Source organism: Acanthopagrus latus, chromosome 21 (genome assembly GCF_904848185.1).
Source record: "Acanthopagrus latus isolate v.2019 chromosome 21, fAcaLat1.1, whole genome shotgun sequence".
Taxonomy (NCBI): Eukaryota; Metazoa; Chordata; class Actinopteri; order Spariformes; family Sparidae; genus Acanthopagrus; species Acanthopagrus latus.
In genome coordinates, this window is record NC_051059.1 from 12,867,402 (window position 1) to 12,892,450 (window position 25,049).

At 42.2% G+C, this 25,049-nt stretch overlaps 2 protein-coding genes across 4 annotated transcripts in view; both read left to right on the forward strand.

Moving 5' to 3' along the window:
* Positions 1–12,107, forward strand: part of LOC119011233 (rho GTPase-activating protein 29-like) — a 33,504-nt gene extending 21,397 nt beyond the window's left edge. For all 3 annotated transcript variants that reach the window (XM_037084180.1, XM_037084182.1, XM_037084181.1), the window contains 15 exons: positions 481–545; positions 642–752; positions 1,312–1,392; positions 1,761–1,928; positions 2,162–2,299; positions 3,105–3,292; positions 4,752–4,921; positions 5,481–5,615; positions 6,343–6,441; positions 7,231–7,394; positions 7,595–7,783; positions 7,946–8,083; positions 8,309–8,541; positions 9,067–9,367; positions 10,199–12,107. In XM_037084180.1, the coding sequence (XP_036940075.1) occupies positions 481–545; positions 642–752; positions 1,312–1,392; positions 1,761–1,928; positions 2,162–2,299; positions 3,105–3,292; positions 4,752–4,921; positions 5,481–5,615; positions 6,343–6,441; positions 7,231–7,394; positions 7,595–7,783; positions 7,946–8,083; positions 8,309–8,541; positions 9,067–9,367; positions 10,199–11,395 (3,377 nt within the window). In that variant the 3' untranslated portion in view covers positions 11,396–12,107. The remainder of the gene's footprint in view (positions 1–480; positions 546–641; positions 753–1,311; positions 1,393–1,760; positions 1,929–2,161; positions 2,300–3,104; positions 3,293–4,751; positions 4,922–5,480; positions 5,616–6,342; positions 6,442–7,230; positions 7,395–7,594; positions 7,784–7,945; positions 8,084–8,308; positions 8,542–9,066; positions 9,368–10,198) is intronic.
* Positions 12,108–14,605: 2,498 nt separating this feature from the next.
* The window catches only part of LOC119011803 (retinal-specific phospholipid-transporting ATPase ABCA4-like), a 35,829-nt gene continuing 25,385 nt past the window's right edge, over positions 14,606–25,049 (forward strand). The window contains exons 1-9 of the mRNA XM_037085179.1: positions 14,606–14,671; positions 14,826–14,919; positions 15,046–15,187; positions 15,306–15,445; positions 16,186–16,313; positions 16,494–16,691; positions 19,948–20,037; positions 23,477–23,714; positions 24,537–24,676. Coding sequence (XP_036941074.1) covers positions 14,606–14,671; positions 14,826–14,919; positions 15,046–15,187; positions 15,306–15,445; positions 16,186–16,313; positions 16,494–16,691; positions 19,948–20,037; positions 23,477–23,714; positions 24,537–24,676 — 1,236 coding nt within the window. The remainder of the gene's footprint in view (positions 14,672–14,825; positions 14,920–15,045; positions 15,188–15,305; positions 15,446–16,185; positions 16,314–16,493; positions 16,692–19,947; positions 20,038–23,476; positions 23,715–24,536; positions 24,677–25,049) is intronic.

The following is a 25,049-nucleotide window of genomic DNA, read 5'->3' on the forward strand; positions in this document are numbered from 1 at the left end:
CCATCTACTTAGAATTGATTTATAGGGCTGCAACTTATTTTCACAGATAACTAGTTAATCCTGTTGTCTATAAAATGTAAAAAAATACATATTTTTTCCGACCAACATTATGAAACCAAAAGACTCTGCATTTACAAAAGTAAATGTCAAAGAAAAGCAGGAATTCCTTAAATATAAGAAGCTCAAACCAAAGAAATATTTTGATTCAATATCAAAATAGTTGGCAATTGATTTTCTTTCAATCACTTAATTCTTCCAGTTTCCTTTATGGTAATATCCGGTATGTTCTGAAGTATGAAGGGTGATGTGATCACTACAATAAGTTCCTGTATGCGCTGAAGCTCATGAGTAAACTGTTTTCGGTGGGGGCCATCATTGTGCGTTTAGATGAAATACACTAAACATGCTTTTGTCCAAAAAATAGTTTATCAGCTGGCAGCGATATAGAAAAATAATTCCTTATCCATTGTTTTCTTTCAGACATCGAGTATGCCAAAAATTATGCCAAAATGGCAGAGTCTGCCAAGGCACTGGCCAGTCAACAGGTAAAAGAAGAACCAAACTCTGTTTAAAATTGTTGTTGAAAATATTTGTCTGAAATTATTTTTGAGATGTTGTTTTCTTTGTTTTGTTTCTCCAAGGACTACATGCCATTCAGCGATATCTACGTTGCCACATTCAAGAATGACATTGAGTACAGACAGCTGTTTATTCAAACTGCAATGGCTCTTCAAACAAATAAATTCATACAGGTAAGAATGCAAAAAGGAAGTCCTTAAAGAAACACTTACCTTATCTAACTTCAGACTTGTTGGATGCATCAAACCTTCAGGATTTCATAGGCATAAATATCTCACTGAGCAGAGACATTTATTTTTTTCTTTAAAGTGAGTGCACAAAATAAAACATTGCAAAGGCCTGTTGTGAAATTTACTCTATGGGGGAAAAAAGCACACTTGCCTCTTGTCAAAAATGTAACAGTTTTTAACATGATGAACCTGCGTTTAGTTCAGTAATTCTTATCTTTCAAGTCTTTCTTGTAATCCGACTATTCTCAGGCTCTTATGGGTGTTGTCATTTCTTGTAAAACCATTGCCAAAGACTTAAAGCAATTTAAGTCAGAAAGCCTTCCTGTTATCCTCTAGTCAGTAGGGATCTTTTGTAACAGTACTTGCTGATAAGGACAAAAGCATCTCTGACGTAGTTTTCATCCTTATGTCTTACCTTCAGTGCAAAGCTTAAATTAACAAAGTTATTCAGAAAAATGACTTTTTAAAATTGTAATTGTGTGTGATTGTTGATTTTTTCCAGCCTCTTGTGGCCCGTAAGAGCGAACTAGACAAATTGAGGAAAGACATCAAGGAGCAGTGGCAGAGGGAGCAAAAGAAAATGGTTGGTAACAAGTCACTTTTTAGATACATACATGCTGTTGAGCTCAATAGCGATGTTTTTTTGTTTTTTTTCCATTGTGCACTACAGAGCAACAAAATGCATTATTGCAGTAACATTGCACAGTAATGTTTTATCAACCAGCCAGGTGATTGTTTGATACCTAACTGTCACTAGAGTTTCATTTGAATTTGTGAAAACAGTGACCAAAGCGAGAGTTTATTTACCCTGTTTTTTTTTCATTGTTTTCTGTGTCACTTTACATGGAAGGTTAATTAACCACAAAAGGTGTGTCTGATTATATTCATGATAACTGTTGGACACTTTTCAACATCATGAGTGTTTGTGGTTGATGTGTGTGGTTTTGGCAGCAAGAAGCAGATGCAACATTGCGTAAAGCACGAGCACTGAAGGCCCAGAGGAGAGAGGAGTACCAGAAAGCCCAATCATCCACCAACCGCTCCCAGGAGGAGCAGTCTAATGCTGGTAACAAACAGCTGGAGAAGAAGAGGAGGCTGGAGGAAGAGGCTTTGCAGAAGGTAGGCAGGGGAGAAGATGACAGGGTGAAAATAGTTATTGTGACATATCCTGATAAGGCAGTTAATAATAGCATGTATTGTGTGCCAGTAGAAACTCTGACACCCTTTTTATTGTCAAAATTTGACTTTACAGCAGTGCTTTTCAGTTGAATGTCTGCCCACTCATTCTACTCAGCAATTTAGAATTTCATCCACACCCTCACATTATTCCCTGTATCCATTGCTGTGGTCAGGCGGAGGAGGCCCAGGACCAGTACCAGAGCTGTTTGGCTGACGCAGGCGTCAGGAAGATGGATCTGGCCAACGCCAAAAGCACCATCCTCACGCAGATCCGAGAGATGGTCTTCCAGTGTGACCTCACACTCAAAGCAGTGAGTGGACAGTACATAATATTAGCAGTCAGCTAACAAAACAATGAAATGAGAAAAGAAACTGGACTAGTCAGTAAAGTTTAGTCTGTTATAGAAATATCTTGTTAGCACAGTGCATGATAAACAAAAAAGAAGCTAGCAACCATACACTGAAACACATGAATAAAACAAGGCGAGACTTTTTTCACTCTCAATTACATTTAAAGATCTTGTAATAAAGGGACATTTAACGACAACACTATTTTTTAAATGCTTTCATATAATTTCAATGGCGTGTTAACATGGTATAAAGGAGCCCTATCTGTTTAATGAATGTGAATATCTGTCAAATACATGTACTCAATTTTTGATACTACAAAATGATTCGATAATTTAAATGAAGATGAAATAGAAGCTAATTTAAACCATCTATAAGCTGACAAAATCATACAATTGCTATTAAGTGACATAACAAATATTTGATATTCACCGTTACTCACATTCAATATGCATTCTTAAGATGGGAGTGGTTAATCAAATTGTGAAAACAGAGTTCAAAAATTAAGAAAAGTACTGAAGGTTTGTACAGAATTCTTTGTCAGGTTCTCAATCCTGTTTATTAGGTCACTGCCTGAATATTATCTGATTTAAATTGTCAGTTTCTCTATATTAAATGGGAAAAAGAGAATATAACACCATATATGTAAGAATGTTTGTCTGCCTGTATTCATCTGTTATCTATTATCTGTTGACAATCACTTTGATTCATCCAGTCAGACGTCATTTACTCACTAACTTACTCATTAAACAATCTGTCATTCTTCAGGTGACAGTGAACTGGTTTCAGATGCAGCAGGGGCAGGCTGTGTCGCTCCCCACCCACTACCAGGACCTGAGTGAGAGTGCCAAGCTATACGAACCTGGTGAATGCTACGCTGAGTTTGTCCGCAACCTTCCCAAAAATCTGCCTAAAGAGCGTGTGCACTTGGACTCCATCTCCTCTGACAATACCAGGTACCAAAGACTGTAGATGCTCAGTAAGATTCTGGAAATTATCCCAAACAGAATATCAAAGTCAGACCTAAACCCCTCAGCTTTGTGCAAGCACTTTCTAAGTGAGTTGCTTATGAAATCGGCTTGTGGCAATGCTTTTATTAGGGTTTATTGCAGTATAATCACAGTCATCACAGATTGTTGCACATGTAGCCGTAACATGAGACAGTCTATGTTAAAAGAGCCCAACTGTGGTCTGAGTTTTGTTTTTGATTAGGCTTCAGTTTTAGAGGCAATTGTTACAAAATATCTCTAAGTCACTCCTGTCTCTTTTTAGAAGTTGCTCATAGCCTAGTTCTCCTTTCAGCAAAGGTAACAGTGAGTCAGAGCAGGAGGAAGCGAGAGAGAGAGAGAGAGAGAGAGAGTCGAGGAGAGACAGAATGAATGTTGAATTTTCTGCCCTTCCTCAGGAAATATCTGTGGCGCAGGCAGAATGCAGCAGGGGAGATTGTGAGCGTGAGAGTTTGGCTCTGGTTTGAAGCTGTCCCTAAGACTCTACTTATTGTCAAAGCAACGTTAGCTTCCTACACACACACACACACACACACACACACACTGACTGCCACTAAGAAAACAAACAGCGACAACTTCACTTTCTTAATACCATGTTAATGGTAAGATTAATGATGCTGTTGTTGCCCTATTTGTTACCGTAAAGCATAAAATCACTAGTGTTGACGATGACTGTAAAAATGCAGTGGTGACCTAGTTTAGTGCTTAAACATGTTCATACTTCCATTATTGGGTAGCCACAAACGCCTTTGACGTGACATTATATGTTGTAGTGGACTGCTGGCTAGAATGATTTCAGTTTCTGTTCCTTATCCTGTCTTTCATTCTTAGTAAAGCACTAGCTTTTCTGACAATTCATTGAGGTCACTCAAAACAAATCAAGTTTTTTTTTTACTTTGGTGGCTTAAATCAACATTAAGTCTTGCAATTCTGGGATTACGAAGACCATGTGTGGTCTCCCGTACCACTTAGGTTAGCATGTAATAGACAGAAACAAGCACTATATTAAAAGGCTTGTTTTCTTTTTCAATTAATTGAATCATATGGCTAAATACAGCAGAGGAAGAAGAGGTAATATAATGTGCTAAGCTAGTCTCAGTAATACTGTTGTCAGAGTTTGGCACAACAGATTGAAATGTGACATGCTAGCTTATTCATAGCACTCTGCTCCAAGGAGTTATAAATTGTTGGGAGTGTTGGTGGTGGATGTTAGCAAAACAGATTACATGTCAGAAAATGAAAGCCAGAATGGCCTGGTGTAGTAATAGTTGAGTCACTGGTGTTGACCAACAACACCAGACTATTGCACACTGTGTAATACAATAAGGCTGAGCTTTGGGATAATAGAAATCTATCTTACAAGCAGATTCATCACATGTAACCTTAACCACTGACTGTGTGTCCCCAGGTTTATTTTCAACAAAAGGTCAGTGGGCAGCACTCATTCTTCCCATGGCAACCTGTCACAGGCATCCATCACCTCCTGTGACCTGCTGAGCGGAGATGAAGTGGACAGTCCACTACACCGACCTGCGAAGATCAGTGAGAGGAGGTCCAACAGCAGCGCAGACATACAAGGTGCTCGCTGAGTTGTTAATGCGAACTCAAGAAATGATCACATAGGTGTTTACAATTACTATGAACACCAGAAGACTTCAGAGAAGATCTGCTTTGATATGTGGTTTTACAATTTTAAGTGTAACATCTGTCAGTCATTGATAAAAATAACATTTTAGACATTGTGTCAAGTTGTTTTTTCAGACATTTTGAGGTTAACCTCAGGTCATGTTTTTTTTTCCGAAATGGAGATGAAGTATTTTAGAAACTGGGTGATCCCCAAACCCATAACAGCTGAAGCTGGCAGGCTATCTGGTTGTTAGATCAGTTTGCAAACCTGCTTGTGTCTTTACGTGAGCCTATTGGGGACTTTCCCTGTGTATTGAGTCACGGAAATTAAGTCATGACTAAAATCAAAACATTCAAAGTTGTGTCTTGTCTGGAATATCTGTGTGACCACCTGTCTCTGAATCTCATGCTTAGAAAATCCCTAAACGGGAAATTTAGTCATTTTTCTTTCTTTTTATTGTGTGTCTGTGTGTGTATGTGTGTAACTGGTGGTCTGTGTGTTTTCTTGCAGCTCTGAGAAATCCGGCCGCGCCGAGAGCCTGGGCCTCCAGCAGTCAGGGTAGCCAGGGAGGGATGTGCAGTGACTCAGAGAGTGCTGGAGGCAGCAGCGAGTCAAGATCCATGGACTCTCCCACTGCCAGTCCAGGTAGGAGGATTTTACATTGATACTTTTTCAGGGCTCCAGGTTGGGACTGTTTGCCTGCACATGGGCTCAAAAAATCTGTCAAGTGCAACCTGAAACTTAGCAGCTCTGCAAATTTTTTTTTCCAAATAATCCAATTTACATAATGTTAAGAAATTAAATTAAAGTATATTCCTGGGTACACCTAAATGAAAACATGAGGTGTACAACAGTGTCAAAAGTTTGTCTGGAGTCCTTTTTTTTTTTTTTTTTAATTTATAAAATGTCTTGAGCATGTTGGCACATGAAAATAATCAAAGCACACATGGGACAGAAAGAGACACCTAAATCACGTCACATAGAAGATGATAAAAACATCTTTTAGGGGGGTTATAAAAAATAGTTAGCAAATAAAACAACTTTTTGATACCGAAACACAACAAAGCTAAAAAAAAAAAAGATGATGAAGGTACTCATGATGTGTATTTCTTTCTACTGATATCTTTTTTTGTCTGTAGTTTAACTTCCCCACAGACCCACGCATTACTCATTTCTAGGTGGTACACTTCCCTCTGCAGCTGAAACTACTTGCCACTTTGTGCAAAGCTTTTAGATACGCAACACTAAATCTCCACATAGAGAGCACCTTAAGTTATTTGCTCTTAGCATTACAGTGGTACATGTCTTTGTGCTCAAACATCTGAGCTTTGTTACGCACAGATTCATGACTTTTGTATCTATATATGTGCAGGTGACTTTAAACGACGGCTGCCGAGGACTCCTTCCACTGGGACCATGTCTTCTGCTGATGACCTGGATGAGAGAGAGCCACCGTCACCCTCAGACAATGGTAAGGCATGTGTGCATGTGTTTTATGGCCCCCCCCCCACCCCACCCCTCTCAGGCAGATGCATGCTAATGTGTATACCAATTTTGGCCTTGTGTCTGCTATGACAACCAGTCAGTGTGTCCATTTATGTGACAGGGAAGTTAAACAAGGGAGGGACAAACAGAGAGTTAGAGAGAGAGAGGGAGACTGCTGCACACGTCATATAAGGTGCTTTTTTATGCACCTTGCTCTGTGGTGGATTTCGCTTGCGGCACAGATGGGGGTCATGTTAGTTTTGGCATATGGCCTCAGCTTATACTTCCTGCATCTATGCTGAGCTGTCCCGGTCAGTGTGTATATTTATTTTGTCATTTTGAATTGCGGCAGAAGATCAGCTCCTTCCCTATGTTTTTTAAAATTTAATTTTGTTTTATTTCTTGTGAGGTGACATGTAACATTGTGCTGTCTGACCAGACAGTAAATGTATTCATAAAATATAAGAATGATGGTTCTTTTGTAGCAGAAGTTGACTTTATATACCTGGAGGGATTCTTTTGAAATAGATAAATAATTGTCCTTTTGTTGTGTCAAACGACTGAATTTTCTAAATCAAGCTCAGAATAAATATGTCAACAATCAAAAAACGAAAATTACTTAAATCTGCGATTTACTGTATGTAGTGGCGTGACATCAACAAAGACTTCTCTGATTGCCTTCATAGAGGATCAGTGTTTGTTTCCCCCCATATAAGAACAAAGTATGAAGTCACCAGTCGAATTAGTTTCCTCATTGGAGCCTCTTGTTTTTCAGGTCTGGCAGAGATGGTGACAGAGACGGCCAGTTCTCCTGGTCCATTCAGAAATGCTCAGATGTCTAAAGCTGCTCAAACCCATAAGCTGAGAAAACTACGAGCTCCATCTAAGTGCAGAGAGTGTGATAGTCTGGTGGTTTTCCACGGAGCTGAGTGTGAGGAGGTAAGGTGTAATATCCTCAGCTGTAGAAATGATAAAGTTAAGTATGTGAATTTGTTTCGTTGATACAGTAGAATTTTCAAATATAGAAGACAGCCACTACATGTTGCCATCTGACTGAATTGAATTTTATCAAAGTATCAGTCAACTTCTTTTTTCCTTCTTCTATATTTTCACATCTCTGTCTTCTTTCCTTTTACTAGTGCTCTCTTGCTTGCCATAAGAAGTGTCTAGAAACACTTGCTATCCAGTGTGGCCATAAAAAGCTTCAAGGCAGACTACACCTGTTCGGTATCGACTTTGCTCAGGCATCAAAGAACAGCCCAGATGGTATCCCTTTTATTATCAAGAAGTGCACCTCTGAGATTGAGAGTCGTGCTCTCAACATCAAGGTAAACTTAGTTTTTCACACAGTAGAGTTGTTGTTTCATTTGATATCTTGAATTGCACTGCCTCTTCAAACGATACACATTTTATTTTCTTAACTTAAATACCACAGTGTGGGTATGTTTTGAAAATAATGGTAAAAATGTGTCTTTTTCTTTTCCTTACAGGGGATTTATCGTGTGAATGGTGCCAAATCACGTGTCGAGAAGCTCTGTCAGGCGTTTGAAAATGGGAAGGACTTAGTTGAGCTGTCTGATCTCTCACCTCATGACATCAGCAATGTCCTCAAACTTTACCTGAGACAGGTGGGTTTCAAATTCTTACTGAACAATTGAAAAATGGAAATTTACATCACATTATCATTTGTTACATATTGTTCTATGTAGTATCGCACAAGTTAAATTCTTAATCATGGGATAGGTAATTGAACGTGGAACTTCTTTAAACACTGTATTCACTTCACATGTAGATTCACACATATTCCACTTCTAATAACACAAAACACTTTACCGTTTCCCCACTGTGTCCAGCTACCAGAGCCACTGATCCTGTATCGACACTACAACGATGTTATTGGCTTGGCTAAAGAGTGCCAGAGAGTGATTGTGGAGGAAGCTGATAAATCTCACAGCACCCAGGCAGGAGAGAAATGCAGGCCGAGCGTCCAGCTCAACAGAGTCATTTTCAAGATCAGAGACTTTCTCCAGCAGCTGCCTACAGCCAACTACAGGACTCTGCGCTTCCTTATAGCTCATCTCAACAGGTAAAACCCAGAGCTCAGCCATTGTAAAGATTTCTGTGCTCCTCTCTGCATAAATACACTGATTCACAAACTTCCTCATGCCACAAAGGGAAACAGAGACTTCCCTATAGCTCAGAGGAAGTAGCATAAATTACATAAAACTCATGTTCTTTTGATAGTCATGTCCAGTTGGTTTTCAGATCTGACCCCAACACTAATCCTTTTAAATTGAAAATTGAACTCTTGTGACTTTAACATTAACTTTGATGATTTGTTGGCCAAGAAATTAGTATTTGGTGTTTTGAATTAAATTTGCTGAAGTGATTGCAGAAACTTTTTCGGTCATCACATGACAGAAAAGGGATTTGGCTTGTTAAGTTTGTGGAGGCAGGTTTCATTTCTTTCAGAACGTTTCCACTAAAGTTTGTTTGGTGAAACCTTTTCTCACATCCTGTGTCTGATTCTGCATAAATGTTCTGTTGACTAGATCAAAAACCATATGTGTGGTTTATGAATGAATCTCACCACCACTTTTTGCTCTCACAGAGTGACCGAGCAGGCAGAGGAGAACAAGATGACTGCGAGTAACCTGGGCATTATCTTTGGCCCCACGCTGATCAAACCCCGACAGACAGACGCTGAGGTCTCCCTGTCCTCTCTGGTCGACTACCCCTACCAGGCTCTGATGGTGGAGTTGCTGGTGCGACACTTCCAAACAGTCTTTGACATGTCGCTTCTTTCTGGCTCCGACATCACCACAGCCGGACAAGCGTCCCCCAGACTCACACCACAAGAGAAGGTGCAGCGGCTCAGCAGATACTCCACCTCCCTGATGGACATCAAAGAGGTGAGGAGGGATGGAGGGGTGATCTCACTGCTCTGGCATGTGCTTATTTTGCTATTGTTGAAGCAATCTTCATGAGCTGAGGACAACCTCTATTGTAATTAAATTGACTAAAATCATCCACAGAATGTGAAGTAATAACAATTTTGACATTAAGACTTCTGTGAACTGTGTTGCAAAGATCTCTAGTGATGTTAGCATGCTAACCAGCTAGCCCCAGCCTGTTTCAGTCCAAAGCTCCCTTGTTAGCAGTGTAAAAACTGAGCTCACAGTCTGGACCATTAGCTGTACTGCTGTTTGCTGTTTGCAAGTATGAATTCAACAGGTGGTCAGTTTTTACATATTACACCTTTTAATGCTTTTATCTCAATATCACATTTAAATGTATTTGTAATCTCGAAATAATGAAGCTATTTTTTATGTTAATGGGTTGACAAAATAGCTTTGAGTGATGTCACTGAAAGACTAATTTGAAAGTATGGAGCAGAAAAGAAGATTCAAACACCTTTGTAGCGCCTCCTGATCTTGACTCTGGGCTAGCAGCTTAAGACTACATTAGTGGCTCGTAGCATAACACACTTGAGTCTCTAACTGTTGGTGGTCGAATATCATTGTGGGTTATGTTGGTTATGTTAACATGTTGGAATGCATGCATTTAAAAAGATGATATCTCTGGTTCTGGGGGAGTCTTTTAAGGAATATTAAAGCATGTATGTAAGTTATGGGATTATAACATTATGTGATAATGTTCAATTATATTCATTAAGCAGTATTCATGAACTACTAATTGATGTGGCACCGATCGTAATCTAATTGTTTATTTTGTCCCTGCAGGGTGCCAAGGTGTACAAAAGATACTCATCAGTAATCCCGTCCTCACACATCCTGGATGAGGTTCAGGAGGTGCAGCCAGGAACAGACAGAACCGACAGAGCGGAGGTTTCAGCCCTGGACAGACTCAACGGGATCCAAACATCTAGTGGAGGAGAAGTCCAGAGGTCAACTTTAGTGTTTGGCCGTCCCAGCACCACAGTTATCCCCTCCACCACCACCACCACTGCCGTTGCACCAAAGGTCCAGCTACGCACCCAGCGCATGAGACATGTGTCTCGGCCAATCAGCATGCCACTGGAACGCCTGCCGACCCCCGCCCAGATCAGCGAGAGGAATAACCGCAACACTGCTGCTTTTGCTAATACGAGCTCTGAGCAGGACCCCGTCTCTGAAACTATACAGGAGGTACCAGAGACAGATAAGGCTCGTCAAAGTGGCTCGTCCAGGGTTAGCACCTATTACATCACTCCTTTCATTGACACACAGACGATGCACAGGAGAACGTGGGACAGGAAGTACAAGCACTATGATGTTACACCCAGGACTGCTATGATCGTGGCCAACCTGCCATCTCCCAGCTCTGGAGTACAACCTGTAAAGGCAACAGTGCCCGTCACTGTTAGCCCAGCAGTAACTACTGCCTCTGCTGCCCCTACCACAAGCAGCGTGAGCACCATATTCTCCAACAACCCATACACAGTGTCAGTCAAGCCTGTCTGGACTTCTAAAAGGGAAAATGACACGGATAATTCAGTCAGTGAGTTCAGAAGCTCACCAAACCTTCCGCTAACACTCAGGGCACCAAGAACTCTGCAACCTCCTCCTGGGACTTTCTACAAGCCCCCCACTTCCATTAACAGCAGAGCTAGGACACTTCCAAACTGGACTACTACCATTACCACCTTTACAACCACCACCACCACAACCTCCTCATCGCTCTCCTCCACCAAACCTGCCGAGGTAGCCACGCCGTCCCCTGGCCTTGCAAGCCCCCCACAGACACGGCTCCAGACACAGGACTCCACCGACAGCGCCATTGACCCCGGGGTCTCGACCTCAGCTACGCTTTCACCCCCGCAGTCTCCTCCCCCGAGCAGCCCCGAAGACCTCAGCCCCAGCGAGACTAAACCCGTCTACCAAAGACTGCGACCTCGGCGTCTGCAGGAGCTTGAACACAGAGAGGCTCATTTTGTCTGACACCAAATAAACAAATTCTATCTGTAAATATTAATGTATCTGTGCCATAGTGTATACTGGGAAAACATTTTATCATACAAGCTGAGAGTGGGAGAAAATATAGGCCTGTGAAAATAAACCATGAAAGTGTTATAAGTACTAATATATTGTGTTGTACATGTTCAAGTCAGAAAGTGTCTCAATTCAAAACAAGCAAATACTGCAAGTATGATGCCAACATTGAATGATTTAAATAACAAACATATGAATTGTCAATTTTTGTGTCAAAGGAAATTTGCCGACCACAAATTGACATCTTTATGTAAAGAAGTGTAAGCCTATCGTTTGTTTTCCTTATTTGATTTGTTACGAAAATTATATTTTTATTGTAATCACACAATGCACTTAATCCAGGTTCAAATTCTAATGTTGCCTTTAAATGTTAAAATTTGCTTAATTTTATATTTTATTCCACAAGGAATGGATGGAAGTATTTTAACTTGAGGTTTTTAAGGAGTTCAACATTTTAAATGTGTCCATTGTAGCCTGTGATTGGTACATCTTTTCTCAGTATGTAAACCTTATGTATCTGTTTACGTTTTTTTATATTCGTTCATACATACTGCATGTTTGTCACAGTCATTTTGTCTCATCGCGTTATTGTGACTATACAAAGAAAAAATGACATGCAACAGTACTTGCTGCAAATTAAAAAATGTAGTTAAAACTGTAACTTTGGTTTGTAGTTGAGTGTATTTTTTAACATCTCTGTTCAGCGCTTCAGAGAACAATGTTTACATTGAAAACTTTAAAAGGTTTCTTTAAAAGCCCTGTGATGTACGTTTGTGTGTTTTATCCAGCCCAGTTTAAAATAGGCAAATAGGCAAAATAGGCAATTTGAGGGCTTCACTTTGGGTGCTGGGAAGTTGTAGTGAGCATTTTTACCAAATCTTTCTATGTCTCGCTTCGTAGATCAGTCACGGCAATGATTGGCAGGTGAATAGTTTTAGTTGCAGCCTTAGTTTACTTTATACATGTAACAACCCTGCTCGAACCCAGATTTTCTGGCCAACTTGATGTATTTGACGAATAAGAAGAGTTACCTGACACCACAAACTACCTGAGCCGCCAGAAATGCCCAGACTTGAGCAACTTTTAAGCCTCGAATTCACCTCACACCACAGCTGCGTCTGTTGCGCACACAGTTTACAACAGGTTCAAGTGGTTTTAATGTCCTACTGTCAAGGCTTCACATCCCACAAACCCAATTACCTGTGTCATCTGGTGCATCTTGTCGGGCTGCTCAGAGGAGTGAGTCAGTTCAGATGTGTGCGACACAAAAACAGCCACAAAAACGTCATGTCTCTGAGTCTGTAAAAGCTCCCTAGACTAAGTCTAAAACTCTGATTTATTTTGTAGGTGTTGAGCAAAAGGGGTTTCTCGCAGAGTGACAACTGTGCGGGTAAAATCCTCCTTACGGACACTTTTTGACAAGCGTTTTGGTTCTTACAGGGGACAGTTTCCCTCCACCAGTATCCCTCCTGTCCTCTCCGGCACATATCCCCCTAATTCTGCTTCAAAATGGATGACTGTTGTCTTTTTTCTGCCTGCCCGTGTTGAGCTGGGGAGATTAGAGCAATCAGATTAGGCGTGCTGCTGACCTGCAGGCAGAGGAGAGAGAGTGGACGGCGGGGGGGAATCGTACGGAGCTCCTCTACCTTCTGCTTAATGTTTTCTATGACTTCAGCTTGATCGCGAAGCCGCTTTTCTCTAGATGTCGTACGACTTTTATATCTTTCCATAAGAGGTAAGGATGAGCACCGACTGTTTTGTTGACAAAATAGGAAACTGACTGTAAGGTGTGACAGGTATGTGGCTGCTAATTATTGCTTTAGTTTTGTCTAACGACTCGATTCTAACATCATGTGATGTTGTAGAAACGGCGATCTGAGGGGATTTTTCTTTTATGTTTTTCCTTCTGATATCACTTCTTGTATTTGTGACCAAAAACATGCAGTGTTTTTTTTTTTTTTTTTTTTTTTTAGCTCATGATACATGTTAACCACAAAATTACTTCAGGTTTCTGTCAAGGAAGTCCTGTCATGTGTAATTACTGTGTGAGTGATGAGGTGATTTCAGACGCAATGACAGCCTTTACTCTCCTGTTTTTAGCCTCGCGGTCTCCGTCCTGTCGTTTTTTTATGTCCCTGCATGCTCAGTCTGCCGGTCTGCGGTAATCTATTGGACATGTCACTCTTCTGAACAAATTACTCTTCGTGTCCGACATTCCCCCAGGTCATCTGCAAATAACGCGCATGTGTCATTGGCTGTTGAGTTTTTTTTTTCTTTTTGGTGTTTGGCTCCAAAATGAATTTGTTCTCTGGAATAAGTCTTTACGACTGAGCAGGTACAAATTGCATACACTGTTTCACAATGCATAGACGTACAAGCTTGTGTTTACAGGTTTGTTAATCGTGATGTTGTGTTTTTCCTGAAGATAAATTCCTCCATTTGCCAACATGCTGACACACACACACACACACACACACATAAAAACAAAACTCGGTCGGTGGTTTGGATCAGTGTAAACAAAGAGATGGATGACAATTTAAAGGAAGAGACAACACAAATCTCCTGGGACCATCTTTATTCTCTCATGGTGGTCACTTCTTTTTTATTCTCATCAAACTGTCCTCTGTTGAAAAGTCTGCCTTTGTCATGTTTCTCCCCATTTGTCTGAAAACTTGTGACTCATTCGACTCTGACAACTTACCTAAAAAAAGCAACAATGGTGGACCATGTGATGTGAGATGTTTTTGAATGTTTTTAGAAACTTTTTTAGGTCTTCTTCTGCCTTCTACGCTCAATGACCCACTGTGCACAATATATGTCATTATTGCGCCATAATACGTAATTGACCCGACAATGGGAAATGCATTTTATCACTGATAATTACATTACAGGGTGCAGTGTTGACTAGAGTGCGAAACATGTTGTCGGGTGTTCGTTTTTTGACATTTTCAGAAGAGGACAACATGATTGCAGTCTGCGATACGTGTTCCACAGGGGTTCTGAGAGAAGATTTAACAAGTTTCAATGCTACAAATCTGTGTAGAAATGTGATCTTGTTGTTATCAGCCACAGAAGCAGGTAGATGTCTGTTAATGGTGTCGTGTGTCTGCAGGTTTGTCACAGTCTGATGACCCCTTCCAGGGGAGAAGCTGCGGAGCAATGAAGACAGGCTCCCAAATCCGCCTGTTACTGTGGAAGAACTGGACTCTCCGCAAAAGACAGAAGGTAGTATGAAAACTTATAAACATCAAACTAAAGCATCCAACATCTCCCTGGTGGCGTCTCAACCGGAGCTTCAGATTGGTCAGATGTGTTTCAGGGCTTTTGTATTAGATTAAATTCAGTGTTCATAACTCGCGCTTTACTTGTTTGTGCCCAGGTCCGCTTTCTGGTCGAGATCTGCTGGCCGGTGTTGTTATTCATCGGCCTGGTGTGGCTGAGGAAGGCCAATCCACTGTACCAACAGCATGAATGTAAGGGGATACTCTATCCTGGTGATCACTAAATTCTTAAAAATCTGAGTTCTTTTCATAGACGCTAACAACTGTGCAACTCTTCTTAAAAGCCCGTTTTAAAAGCCGTTTTGACACTTTCCTCAGGTCACTTCCCCAACAAGGCCATGCCCTCGGCAGGGATTCTTCCCTGGATCCAGGGCATCTTCTGCAACGCCAACAACCCCTGCTTCAGATATCCAACCAGAGGAGAGTCTCCAGGCGTCGTCTCCAACTACAACAACTCAGTGTAAGCCTGATCGTGGCCCTCTCTCAAATCTTCGCCGTCATTTGCTTATCAACACTTGTAAATCACTAGATCAATCAATCAATCAGACTAATTCTGTGGGTTTCTCGGCTTGTTCTAGATTGGCACGGTTCTATGTTGACGCCCAGGAGCTTCTGCTCAATGAGACCGAAGTCCAGCAGCTCGGCCGTCTCTGGCGCGACGTGTCGTCCTTTTCGAACTTCATGGACACGTTACGCAACAACCCATCTGTGCTGTCAGGTAAAGGGCAAATGTGAGAAACGGTTCAGATGGTTCAGATGGAAGCACTTCTCTCGAGATGAAAGCTGTTAGTAACAGTTGTTTGTTTCAACTCTGCAGTCAGAGGAGAACAAGACTGTTGACACAGGTCAGCCATGTTCGATTGTGGCTTTCTGGCCATGATGGAAAATCCTCTCAGTCCTGTTGTCGTATGAACATCCTCTTTCTGTTGTTGCGGCAGCAAATGCTGATCAGTGTTTTCAATATGACGTCCTCAAATGTCTCGTTTTGGCCACAACCCAAAAATACTCACTTTTCCTTCATAGAGGCGTAAAGAAACAAGAAAATATTCACCTTTAAAAAGCTGCAACCAGACAATTTTGCCTTTTTTCCCCCGATTAAATTAATAGTTTACGACTAATCGATTAATCTTTGCAGCTCTGTCCAGGATGTTGCTGTGTAAACTCCCTTTTCTGCTTAACTCCTCTTGTGGACATTCGTATGCGGAGGATGGTTCATGACCGGGCCTGAGGGCCAAACATAAAACGGTTCTTCATATCACTTCAGAAAATTAGAGCTCAGCCTGCTGGCAAGGACACGCACGCAGTATGAACACTCATCCTCCTCACTGGAGTTTCCCTGAAAGATCAGATCTCTGCCAAGCGGCCCTGCTGTGAATCACTTCCTCCGTGCAGTCCGGTGCTGCTCGGGTCATCGAATTCCAACCTTTCACTTTACCCGCTGTTGTTTTTTTCTTCCAGGCCGTGGGCTGAAGATAGAAGACATTCTGAAGGATGACGAAGTTCTCACTGCCTTTCTTCTGCGAGACGCCGGCCTCTCGTCCTCTATAGTCTACCAGCTCATCAACGCAAAGTTACGACTAGAACAGGTGCAGTTTTCAAAGGAAGAACGTGCAGACTGGTGCTAGGTCGTCTTGGTTTAACGGTTGAAAAACCTAGCCTGCATGCTTTTACACATTTTCCCTGTTCTATGTGACCTTTCTTTGAGACGCATCCCACAATCTAAACCCGGCATCTCACCGTGTTCTTTTCTCTGCCACGTCCCCCAGTTTGCCTTTGGAATCCCGGACCTGCAGCTGAAAGACATCGCCTGCAGCCAGGCCCTGCTGGAGCGCTTCATCATCTTCCCCAGTCGCATGGGGCTCACCGGCGTCCGCAATGCCATGTGTGCCCTGAGCCAGCAGAGGCTGCAGAGGATAGAGGACGTCCTCTATGCCAACCTGGACTTCTTCAAGATCTTCAAACTGGTGAGCTGTTCGAAAGCACAATCAGTCATGATATTCATCCTCCCAGTCGTCACTCCTTGTCACTGATATTGCTATTTTGGAAAGTCCTCTTTTTACTAACGCGTTCGTCATTATTCCCACTGAGAGATCCTCTGACGGCAACGTTTTCGCTGGAAAGAATCGTGCCCCTCTTCCTCTCCTGGCAGCGAAGCCCGGTCTCATTGTCTCGTTTACAGCAAATATAGTAAAGTGATGTGGCAGTAATTCCACTGAAGTTTGAAGATTGTGGTAGGCGATGGCCAACCGGCAGGGACTAAATGTCTCCATCGAAAAATCTTAAAGGATGGTTATTCTATATTTCTTATTGTCAACAATCTCATTAAAAAAACAAGTCTGTCCTTCCATTCTACGAATATATACTGAATGACCACACGTTTCTGGCAGCAGGATGGCGTTTGTGGGCATCAGCCAAGTTGACCCTGTGATATTGTTTCTCCGAGTTGACCTTAACAAGATGTGCCCCCCCCCGATGGCACATTTTGTGCTCAGAATAGTGATTTTTAGTCATGAACTGTTGCATTCTGTCAGATGGCTCATTTGTTCCATGCAGAGCCGGTGATGCCAGGATTGCATGTGTGGCCCGGCGGCTCACTCCGGCTCTCAGGCGTCTCTGCCAGACATGTTCACTCAGCGGCTGGTTTAATTTTGGGTCTTGGAATAAACCGCAGGCTCCGCGTCAGACTGTTTACACACACGTATTTATGGGAAGCGAGAAACACAGAGAAGTGACAACTGCCGCAAGATGCAGATTGTCCTTTTATTGAAAGAAAAGGCCATTCTATTTGTTTTTTACTTGAATAAATTTGCGAAATATAAAGAGAGGTATCACAGGATATTTTATGGGGAACCAAAGACAATAAAGAAAGGATTAAACAACAGCAAACTGAGCTATAACTAAACTTTTTCACTTTCAACTCCCTGCATTTTCTGCTGCATGTGTCTTCGGGTTCAGCCTGAGTGAGTCATGTCAGGTGACATGGCATTATCCCTCTTGGCCTGTTTCTCTAATGGGCTTAGCCGGGCCCAAGCTACAGCCTGTGAGGTGTTCCGTAAGTCGTGAAGCTGCATCTCATATAAATACATCGTCAACATGTGCCAGTCTGAATGGTTCGGTAAACATAGCTGCCAGCCCACCTGCTTACCTGTTTGCCAGAAAACCCCGACAGCAGGACCGACACGGTTTAGAGGACGGCAGGGCCGCAGCGTCGACAGGCTGGAGGAGGTGTTCAGCCTGAGGTCCACATTCAAACAGGGGTTACATAAAGGAGGTGCAGGCTCATAGAATACATGACTTGGTGTGATTATTTATTTATTTCTCTTCACTTCTGGTGAACAAAAGCCTCGTATCTGAGATTATATCTTCCTGTTCCTTTGTTTAAATGCAATTGAAACATTTATCCATCCATCCTTCCACTATCGCTACTTGCTCATATATATCATGTATTATATTGTAGAATGCAAAAAAATGCAATGTAAGCACCTAGAAATGTATGTATTTAATTTTTGGTATGTAATATGTTTACTGCCCAACACTTCAGCAACTGATTGAAGTGATTCATCATCAGATCCCTGTGGCTAAAGAGTTAAAGGAACATCTTTGGGTTTTATTTATGAAGTCTAGGTGATTGACAACCGGCTGTCGTCTGATTCTGATTCAGATGTTGCTAAAATCTGATTTGGATGTGACATCGCCAGCGTTGGGAAAACTGCTTTGACACCGAGCTTTGAGTTTGAATTTGTTTTCCAAAACTACAAGGTGCCTCTTTAAGCCACATGAAAAAGTAATAGATTAAAATGACAATGTACATGAAACAGGTTATACATATACAAAAACCTCCCCAAGGTGTATTTCATCTTCGGTTTTGGAAACAGTGTCTGTCACTATGGTAGACACTTGCTGTCGGTCAGCTAAAGTCCAGGCGGGGGGTACTGCACCAATCAGAATTACTCAGTAAGAGACATAACTTAGAAATAATCAATCAATACTTACGACTTATGGAAATATTCAAGTTGTCCTTTCCTCTCGTGGCCCAAAATTGCTTATAGTATCAATAAATATTACACAAAACATTGTGAGCCAAAAGAGTGAGATAAGTACTTGGATCACAACGCAGATTACGATGTCGTTGAACCACCAGCAAGCTACTGCGAAATGTAACTGAACTTCTGTTTCGATTGCCTGTAGTTCACTACTCCCCATTCACATGTCGTCAGTGGAGATCCATTCACTTCAAGCTGTTCTAACATTGCCCATTCATGTAGAATCTCACCGCCAACAGTATGAGGCTGATAATGAAAACACCTTCGCAGGACCTTTAAAGTAAAAAACAAATACAGTATAAAATATCTTAGGTGCATGGAAACTTGCCTCGTGTGTACTTCTACACGCAGTAGTGCTCCGTTTGTATTAGTACGACAGTAGCATCTTAGCTGGGATCTCTGTGTTTAACTTGTTAGCTCTGTTAAGTTGAAAGCCCATTACCACTGTGACCTTTGCCTTGTAACAGTTTCCCTCCCGTCATTACGGTCCTGACTCCGGTGTCCCGTCCACCTCTCATCGCCCTCCCTTTCCTATTCCCTCGCTTTCTCCCCCCCCCTCCTCCGCCGCCGCTGCTGCCTCCCTCCTTCCTTCGTTCAATGAAATGCAAGCGCGAGGAATGCGAGAGGAAGGATATCACATGTGCGTGTTTGTCTTTTCCATTGCCCTCAGCACTCTGCCCTGAGCAGGAGCTTTTTTTTTTTAACACCTACCGCTAATGGTTTCTCAAGAAGCCACTGATGAAGGAAGTTTAGGGGAATAATGTCAGCGAGTTTCCATATTGAGAGGTTCAAATTTGATGCAGGTTCATTTCCTCTGTGAACACAGGCACAAATAAATAAAAAAAAAAAAGTGTGATGCGACGTTCCCCAGCAGGTTGCTGGTTGTGTTTGCCTCTAAAGTAAAGAAAGTGTTCGAATGCTTGTTTCCTCCAGCATTTCTTGGAAGCACTCCTCCTCCTCAGGGTTGTAGTTTAACTGGTTTTCTTGTTATGAATTAGTGTTTTTGTCAAAGGGTGTCACGGGACATGATTTTCCCAAGAGCACTTGCAGTCGAGGCACACAAAAAGAACAAAGAGAAAATTGTGTTTATTCTCTCGACTAATTTTATACAAGGCTTGACTGATGCATCTTGTGACTTCGCCTCCCCTCCTCCTCCTCCTTCTCCCCCCCCCCACAGATGCCTCAGGTTATGGACAGCTACTCAGAGGGGATCGACCTGCACTTCTGGGGACGGGTTCTTAAGGCGGTATCAGAGAAGATCCAAGCTGTAAGTGCTCCAAAGTCCATCTATCCCCATTCAAAATCGCCCCGCTCCCCTCTGTCCTGCGCCTCGGCCCTGCACGATCAGAGGCACCAATATTTTTAGCCCTGCAGGAAACTCGCCTCTTCCGCTGCTCCCTGTTTGAGAATCGCTCACAGAGGAGCTGGCTGAGTGATGGCCCCAACAATGCGATGTGGGGTGTACATGCGTGTGTGGACAGCCTGTGTGTGGACCGCGCAGCCGGTGACGTGTGGGCCTACGTACATGATAGCTCACATGATATTTGCACGTGGGTGTGCGTGTGTGTTCGTGCACGCGCAGTGTGTGTGCCTTTACACTTGCATCTGAATCACAAATCAGAATCAAACAGAACTGAATTTTTTTTGGTCATTTTTTCAAGCAGGGCAACACCTTGGCACACCTGCGGATCAACAACGTTTGGGGTCGACAAAATCAGACCAAAAAAACTCCCTCACTTTGTCCTCTTTGCTTGCTTTAAAAACCGCGCTTTGGTACACAGGCCTTCATCAGGTTATTAGGAAATCAGGTAAGGAAAATGCCCCTGATGAAGGTCTACGTACCCAAACATTCTACATTTTCCTGAATGCAAGTGAAGACAGAGGGCAGGACGTTCAGGACTTTTGTTCATTTTTGGAGCAAAACGCCCTTGTAGAAAACATTATGTAGAAATTGACATTTAGCGCGATTTGGCATCCCAGATGTGGCCGGGAGGCTGTTCACCCGGGGACTGGCAAAAATGATTTTGAAGGTGTTAGTTAAAGGTAAATAAGTTAAACAATGTTGCTTCAATTAAGAGGATTTGCTGCATTCTTTTGTCCTGAGACCAAAAACTGATTATCTTTGGGTTTTTGGCCTGTCAGTTCAGCTCTGACTTTAATGAATGATGATGGGCATCTTTAACTTTCTCTGACACGATACAGACCAAATGATTAACTCGAACAATATTCAGTGTTTTGACTGACGATCAGTCATCGGGCTACATCTTTGTTTCACGTCAAATGATCTTCATCAGGAGTTGTCATTGAACTGCAGATAATTGCATTTCCAATGTTCTCTTTAACTGTGCCACAAGGAGCCGCACTTCATTTCATATTTTTTTTTAAAAAAAAAGAAGAAGCAGGAGAGGAACAGATGCACTGAGCTCACATCATAGAAACAAACAATGAAAAAATAAATAAAACCAATACAGAAAAAAACAAAAAGTAGAGTAAACAATAAATAAAGAACAGAAACACAATAGAATAGACCTTCAGTAAAGTAAGATCATATACAATGGCCCGTCTGAACCCTCATGCTAATATTAACTCATACTTACACACACACACACAGAATGAATGACTGGGATTGCGTTGTGTGTGTTTCGGCACGTTCACCGTGACTCCCAGGGGAAGGTGTATTCCATCATCACCTAAGTCGGGGTCAGGGAGACACAGACGGGACGGGGGGTGGGCGAGGGACAGAGAGAGAGAGAGAGAGAGAGAGGGAGAGACATTCCTTTTAGGTGACACATCCTGTAGGTGGGACCCTCCTGTCACCCTGGTGACAGAGAGGCGAGCCAAATGCTCTCATTACCCACCTCTCCTTCCTCTCAATCCAGCGAGAGTGTGTTTGTGTGAAATGACGAAGTTGGGAGGAAAAGGGAGTGAAAGTTAAATAATTTCAGGGGTGTGTTTTAGCTTGGTGTGTGTGTGTGTGTGTATGATTGTTCACACGTAACTTGTTGGCTGAGTGAGGGACATAGAAAAGCAGTGAGTCATTCTCAATCTGGAACCAGTTTGATTATCAGTGTTGCAATATATTCCACATTTAAACGGTGAGCGGACTGTAGAGAGGAAGCCCTGCGATGAAACACGTCTGGGAGAAACTCAATTCCACCAAAATCTGATCCCTCGTGAGATCACCTGTGGATCTCAGAGGGCAACTCACCAAAATTAAGGTCATCACAGGCTGATTTCATTCAATATCTGATTTCATCTTCGGAGTGATCTGTTAGTGGCCTCTGTCTTGAGTATTGGCAGCCCGCTCCCTCTTTCTTTAGAAAGGAAGTGATACACGCTGTGGAGAAATGAAGCTATTTTCGTTCCATCAATAGGAGGATATTTAGTCCGCCCGCAGACTATCCTCGACATGTGAGGAGAGCCGTCTGACCCGCGTTTGCTTATCTTTCAAACTATTGTTTTCTAGTGATCGTTTATGTTATGCAAGTCCCACAGTATGAATGAATATGAGAGACATAAATATCCCTGTCTTGTAAATAATCATCTGATGAAGGTCAAACAGCTCAGAGCTGATTATTTATAATTTAAGGCAATACCCAACAAGTAACCTAACTGGTGTGTGGCTCCATTAAGCCTCCTGTGCTTTTTACCTGAAACAGTTCAAATTATCTTTGGAAATAAATTAGTTGTAGCTTAGTCGGCGGTGTTTTTGGTGTGACCACATCACAATAGTTTGAAGTTTGGAACTTTTTTTCTATTGGTTTAGAAGTAATTAAATAAGATGACACTTTGAATACTGCATCTACACTTTCTGGCACACTTTTTACAGCACAGCGCTGCGTAAACACACCAATTCTTCGACTATCAAGCCAAATAACAGAGTTAAGACACCAGCAAATATTCAAGAAACACATCTGAGGTGGGACGTTTAGATTACATTTATCATGCACACCAAGCTGAGGGGTTAGGGTTAGATGTTGGGTTCGGGTCTAGAACACACAATACTCTTTGTGTCTTTGGTGAATCCTGCTAACAGCTCAATATATATTACCTTTTACCCTGTGTTGAGCAAAATGTAGTTATTGACAATTTGCAATAATCATATTATATATTCTTATCCATGCTAACGCGCAGACTAACATATCCCAACATCTGTTGGAAAAAGATGAACCTTCCTTCCCGTAGGCTAGTTCCACAAGCAGGTTTGGTTGTATAACTTGCAAATCTTGTAATATTACCACGAGCCTCAATATGTCAATTGTGTCTTCAATGCAAATTACCTAATTTTAGCATTCCAACATGCTAAACTGATATGATGAACATTGTAAGCATCGAAGGTACTAAACATCAGCATGGTAGCACTGTTGAGCATGTTAGCATGCTGATGTTAGCATATAGCTCAGACTACAGCTTCACCATGCCTAATCTTGTCTGGCTGTATTGTGGGCTAAATGTAGGCTAGCAGGTTAGCAGTCTGATGCTCTCAGTTCTGAGTCTTCCCATGTTTTGACTCTCGCGTTTCAAACTGCCTGATATACTCACAGTAAGTCAACCGTGGGACACACATGGAAAAGTTAAAAGTCAAAGGCAGGCAAACCTGAACAAAAAATCTGTAATCTGGACGATGATGGATGGATTTGTCCAGCACAGACTGTAACTTCACCAAGTTAACTGGTATGCTGAATCTGTGTATGACTCTTTCACAGCTGTTGCAGCGGGAGAGCTCTCAGGAGCTCCTGAAGGCCGTCTCCTCTCTGTTCCAAGCCGGCGGTCCCCCCTCGTTCTCCAAGCTCATGTCCGGCGTGTCGAGCCTCTTCTGTGGATACCCGGAGGGGGGCGGCTCCCGGGTCCTGTCCTTCAACTGGTACGAGGACAACAACTACAAGGTGTTCCTGGGGGTCAACGGCACCAAGAGCCGCAACTATGTTTATGACGACTCCGCCAGTAAGTGGAGGGGTGTAGCACAGCTGATGGTATGGATCCAGTGGGGTTCACAGCATGCTGTTGTTGCAGGTCGTTTACAGTGAATTCATATAGTGTGAGAATTTACACATATATCTCATATTCTAACAGCCCGGATAAATAATCACTCGTTACTGTTTGTCCATGTTATGCAAATGTATTTTTAAATGATTTTATTGTTTTTTGTTTTTCTTTTTTTTTTGTTTAGTGTATTTAACACCATAAACCTGTTTTGGTTATATAGTCTGACTAGCACCAACCCTTGACTAAAATCTGATACTGAGTGTTTAATTCAACATGCACACTTAAAAAAGCAATAGACGGTCTTACATTTTAACTTCCACAAAGATGTTATCTAATTTCATTTATTCATCTTTTAATTTCTTTATTTTTCAAACATTTCTGACATTTCAAATCCTTAAACCTCCAGTAAACTGAGTACTCTTTTGTCATTTTACTCACCTGTTTGCAAAACGTTATTATTATCCTAACCAGATTAACACTCTAATAATGATTCCATATTCCATGGGACCACATATTTGTTTCACACCTTTACGCTTACCTGCACTTTTTTAGACAAGATAAAGATCATCCGTTCAAAGACCAGTGCTAATGTATGGGTGGAAATTAACTTAAAAAGTTTGTAAAAAGCATTTATTGCATGTGTATTATACATGTCAATATTATACTGTCAATATGAGTCAATGTGATGCTCTCTCTCTTCCTCCTTTCATTTATCCTTCACTATCTCTGCTTCCTTTCTTCCTCTGAACTCTTTGTTTGTTGCACTTCTTCTCCCATTAGCCCCCTTCTGCAACGCCCTGATGCAGACCCTGGAGTCCAACCCTGTTACAAAAATCGTGTGGAATTCAGTCAAGCCCCTGCTGATGGGAAAGATCCTGTACACCCCCGACTCCCCTGCCGTCCACAAGATATTAAAGAGCGTAAGAGAGGCCACCTCCAGCCCGACCCCTCACCTCTCTCCCTCTCTCCCTCCCTCTCTCCCTCTCTCTCTCTCTCTCTCTCTCTCTCACTCGTTCCTCTCTTTCTCAATTCCTTTCCCCTCTTTCAGTATCTCTTTATATGCGTCCAAACTCCCACCCTGCTTAGGAATGAGCTGACTGCTGCAGAGCGGTGGAGGGTGGGGGGGGTCGCGATCTACTGCGGTGTGAGGCGCAGGGAAGAGGAGGGGGTGAATTAAACAATAAATTGAATGCGAGCTCGCAGCCATGGAGGGAAAAACAGAATGTTTTCCCGTCTGTCACATCTCATTCAGTGGTCGTCATGAGTCGGAACAGATCTCCATTTCAGGAGGAG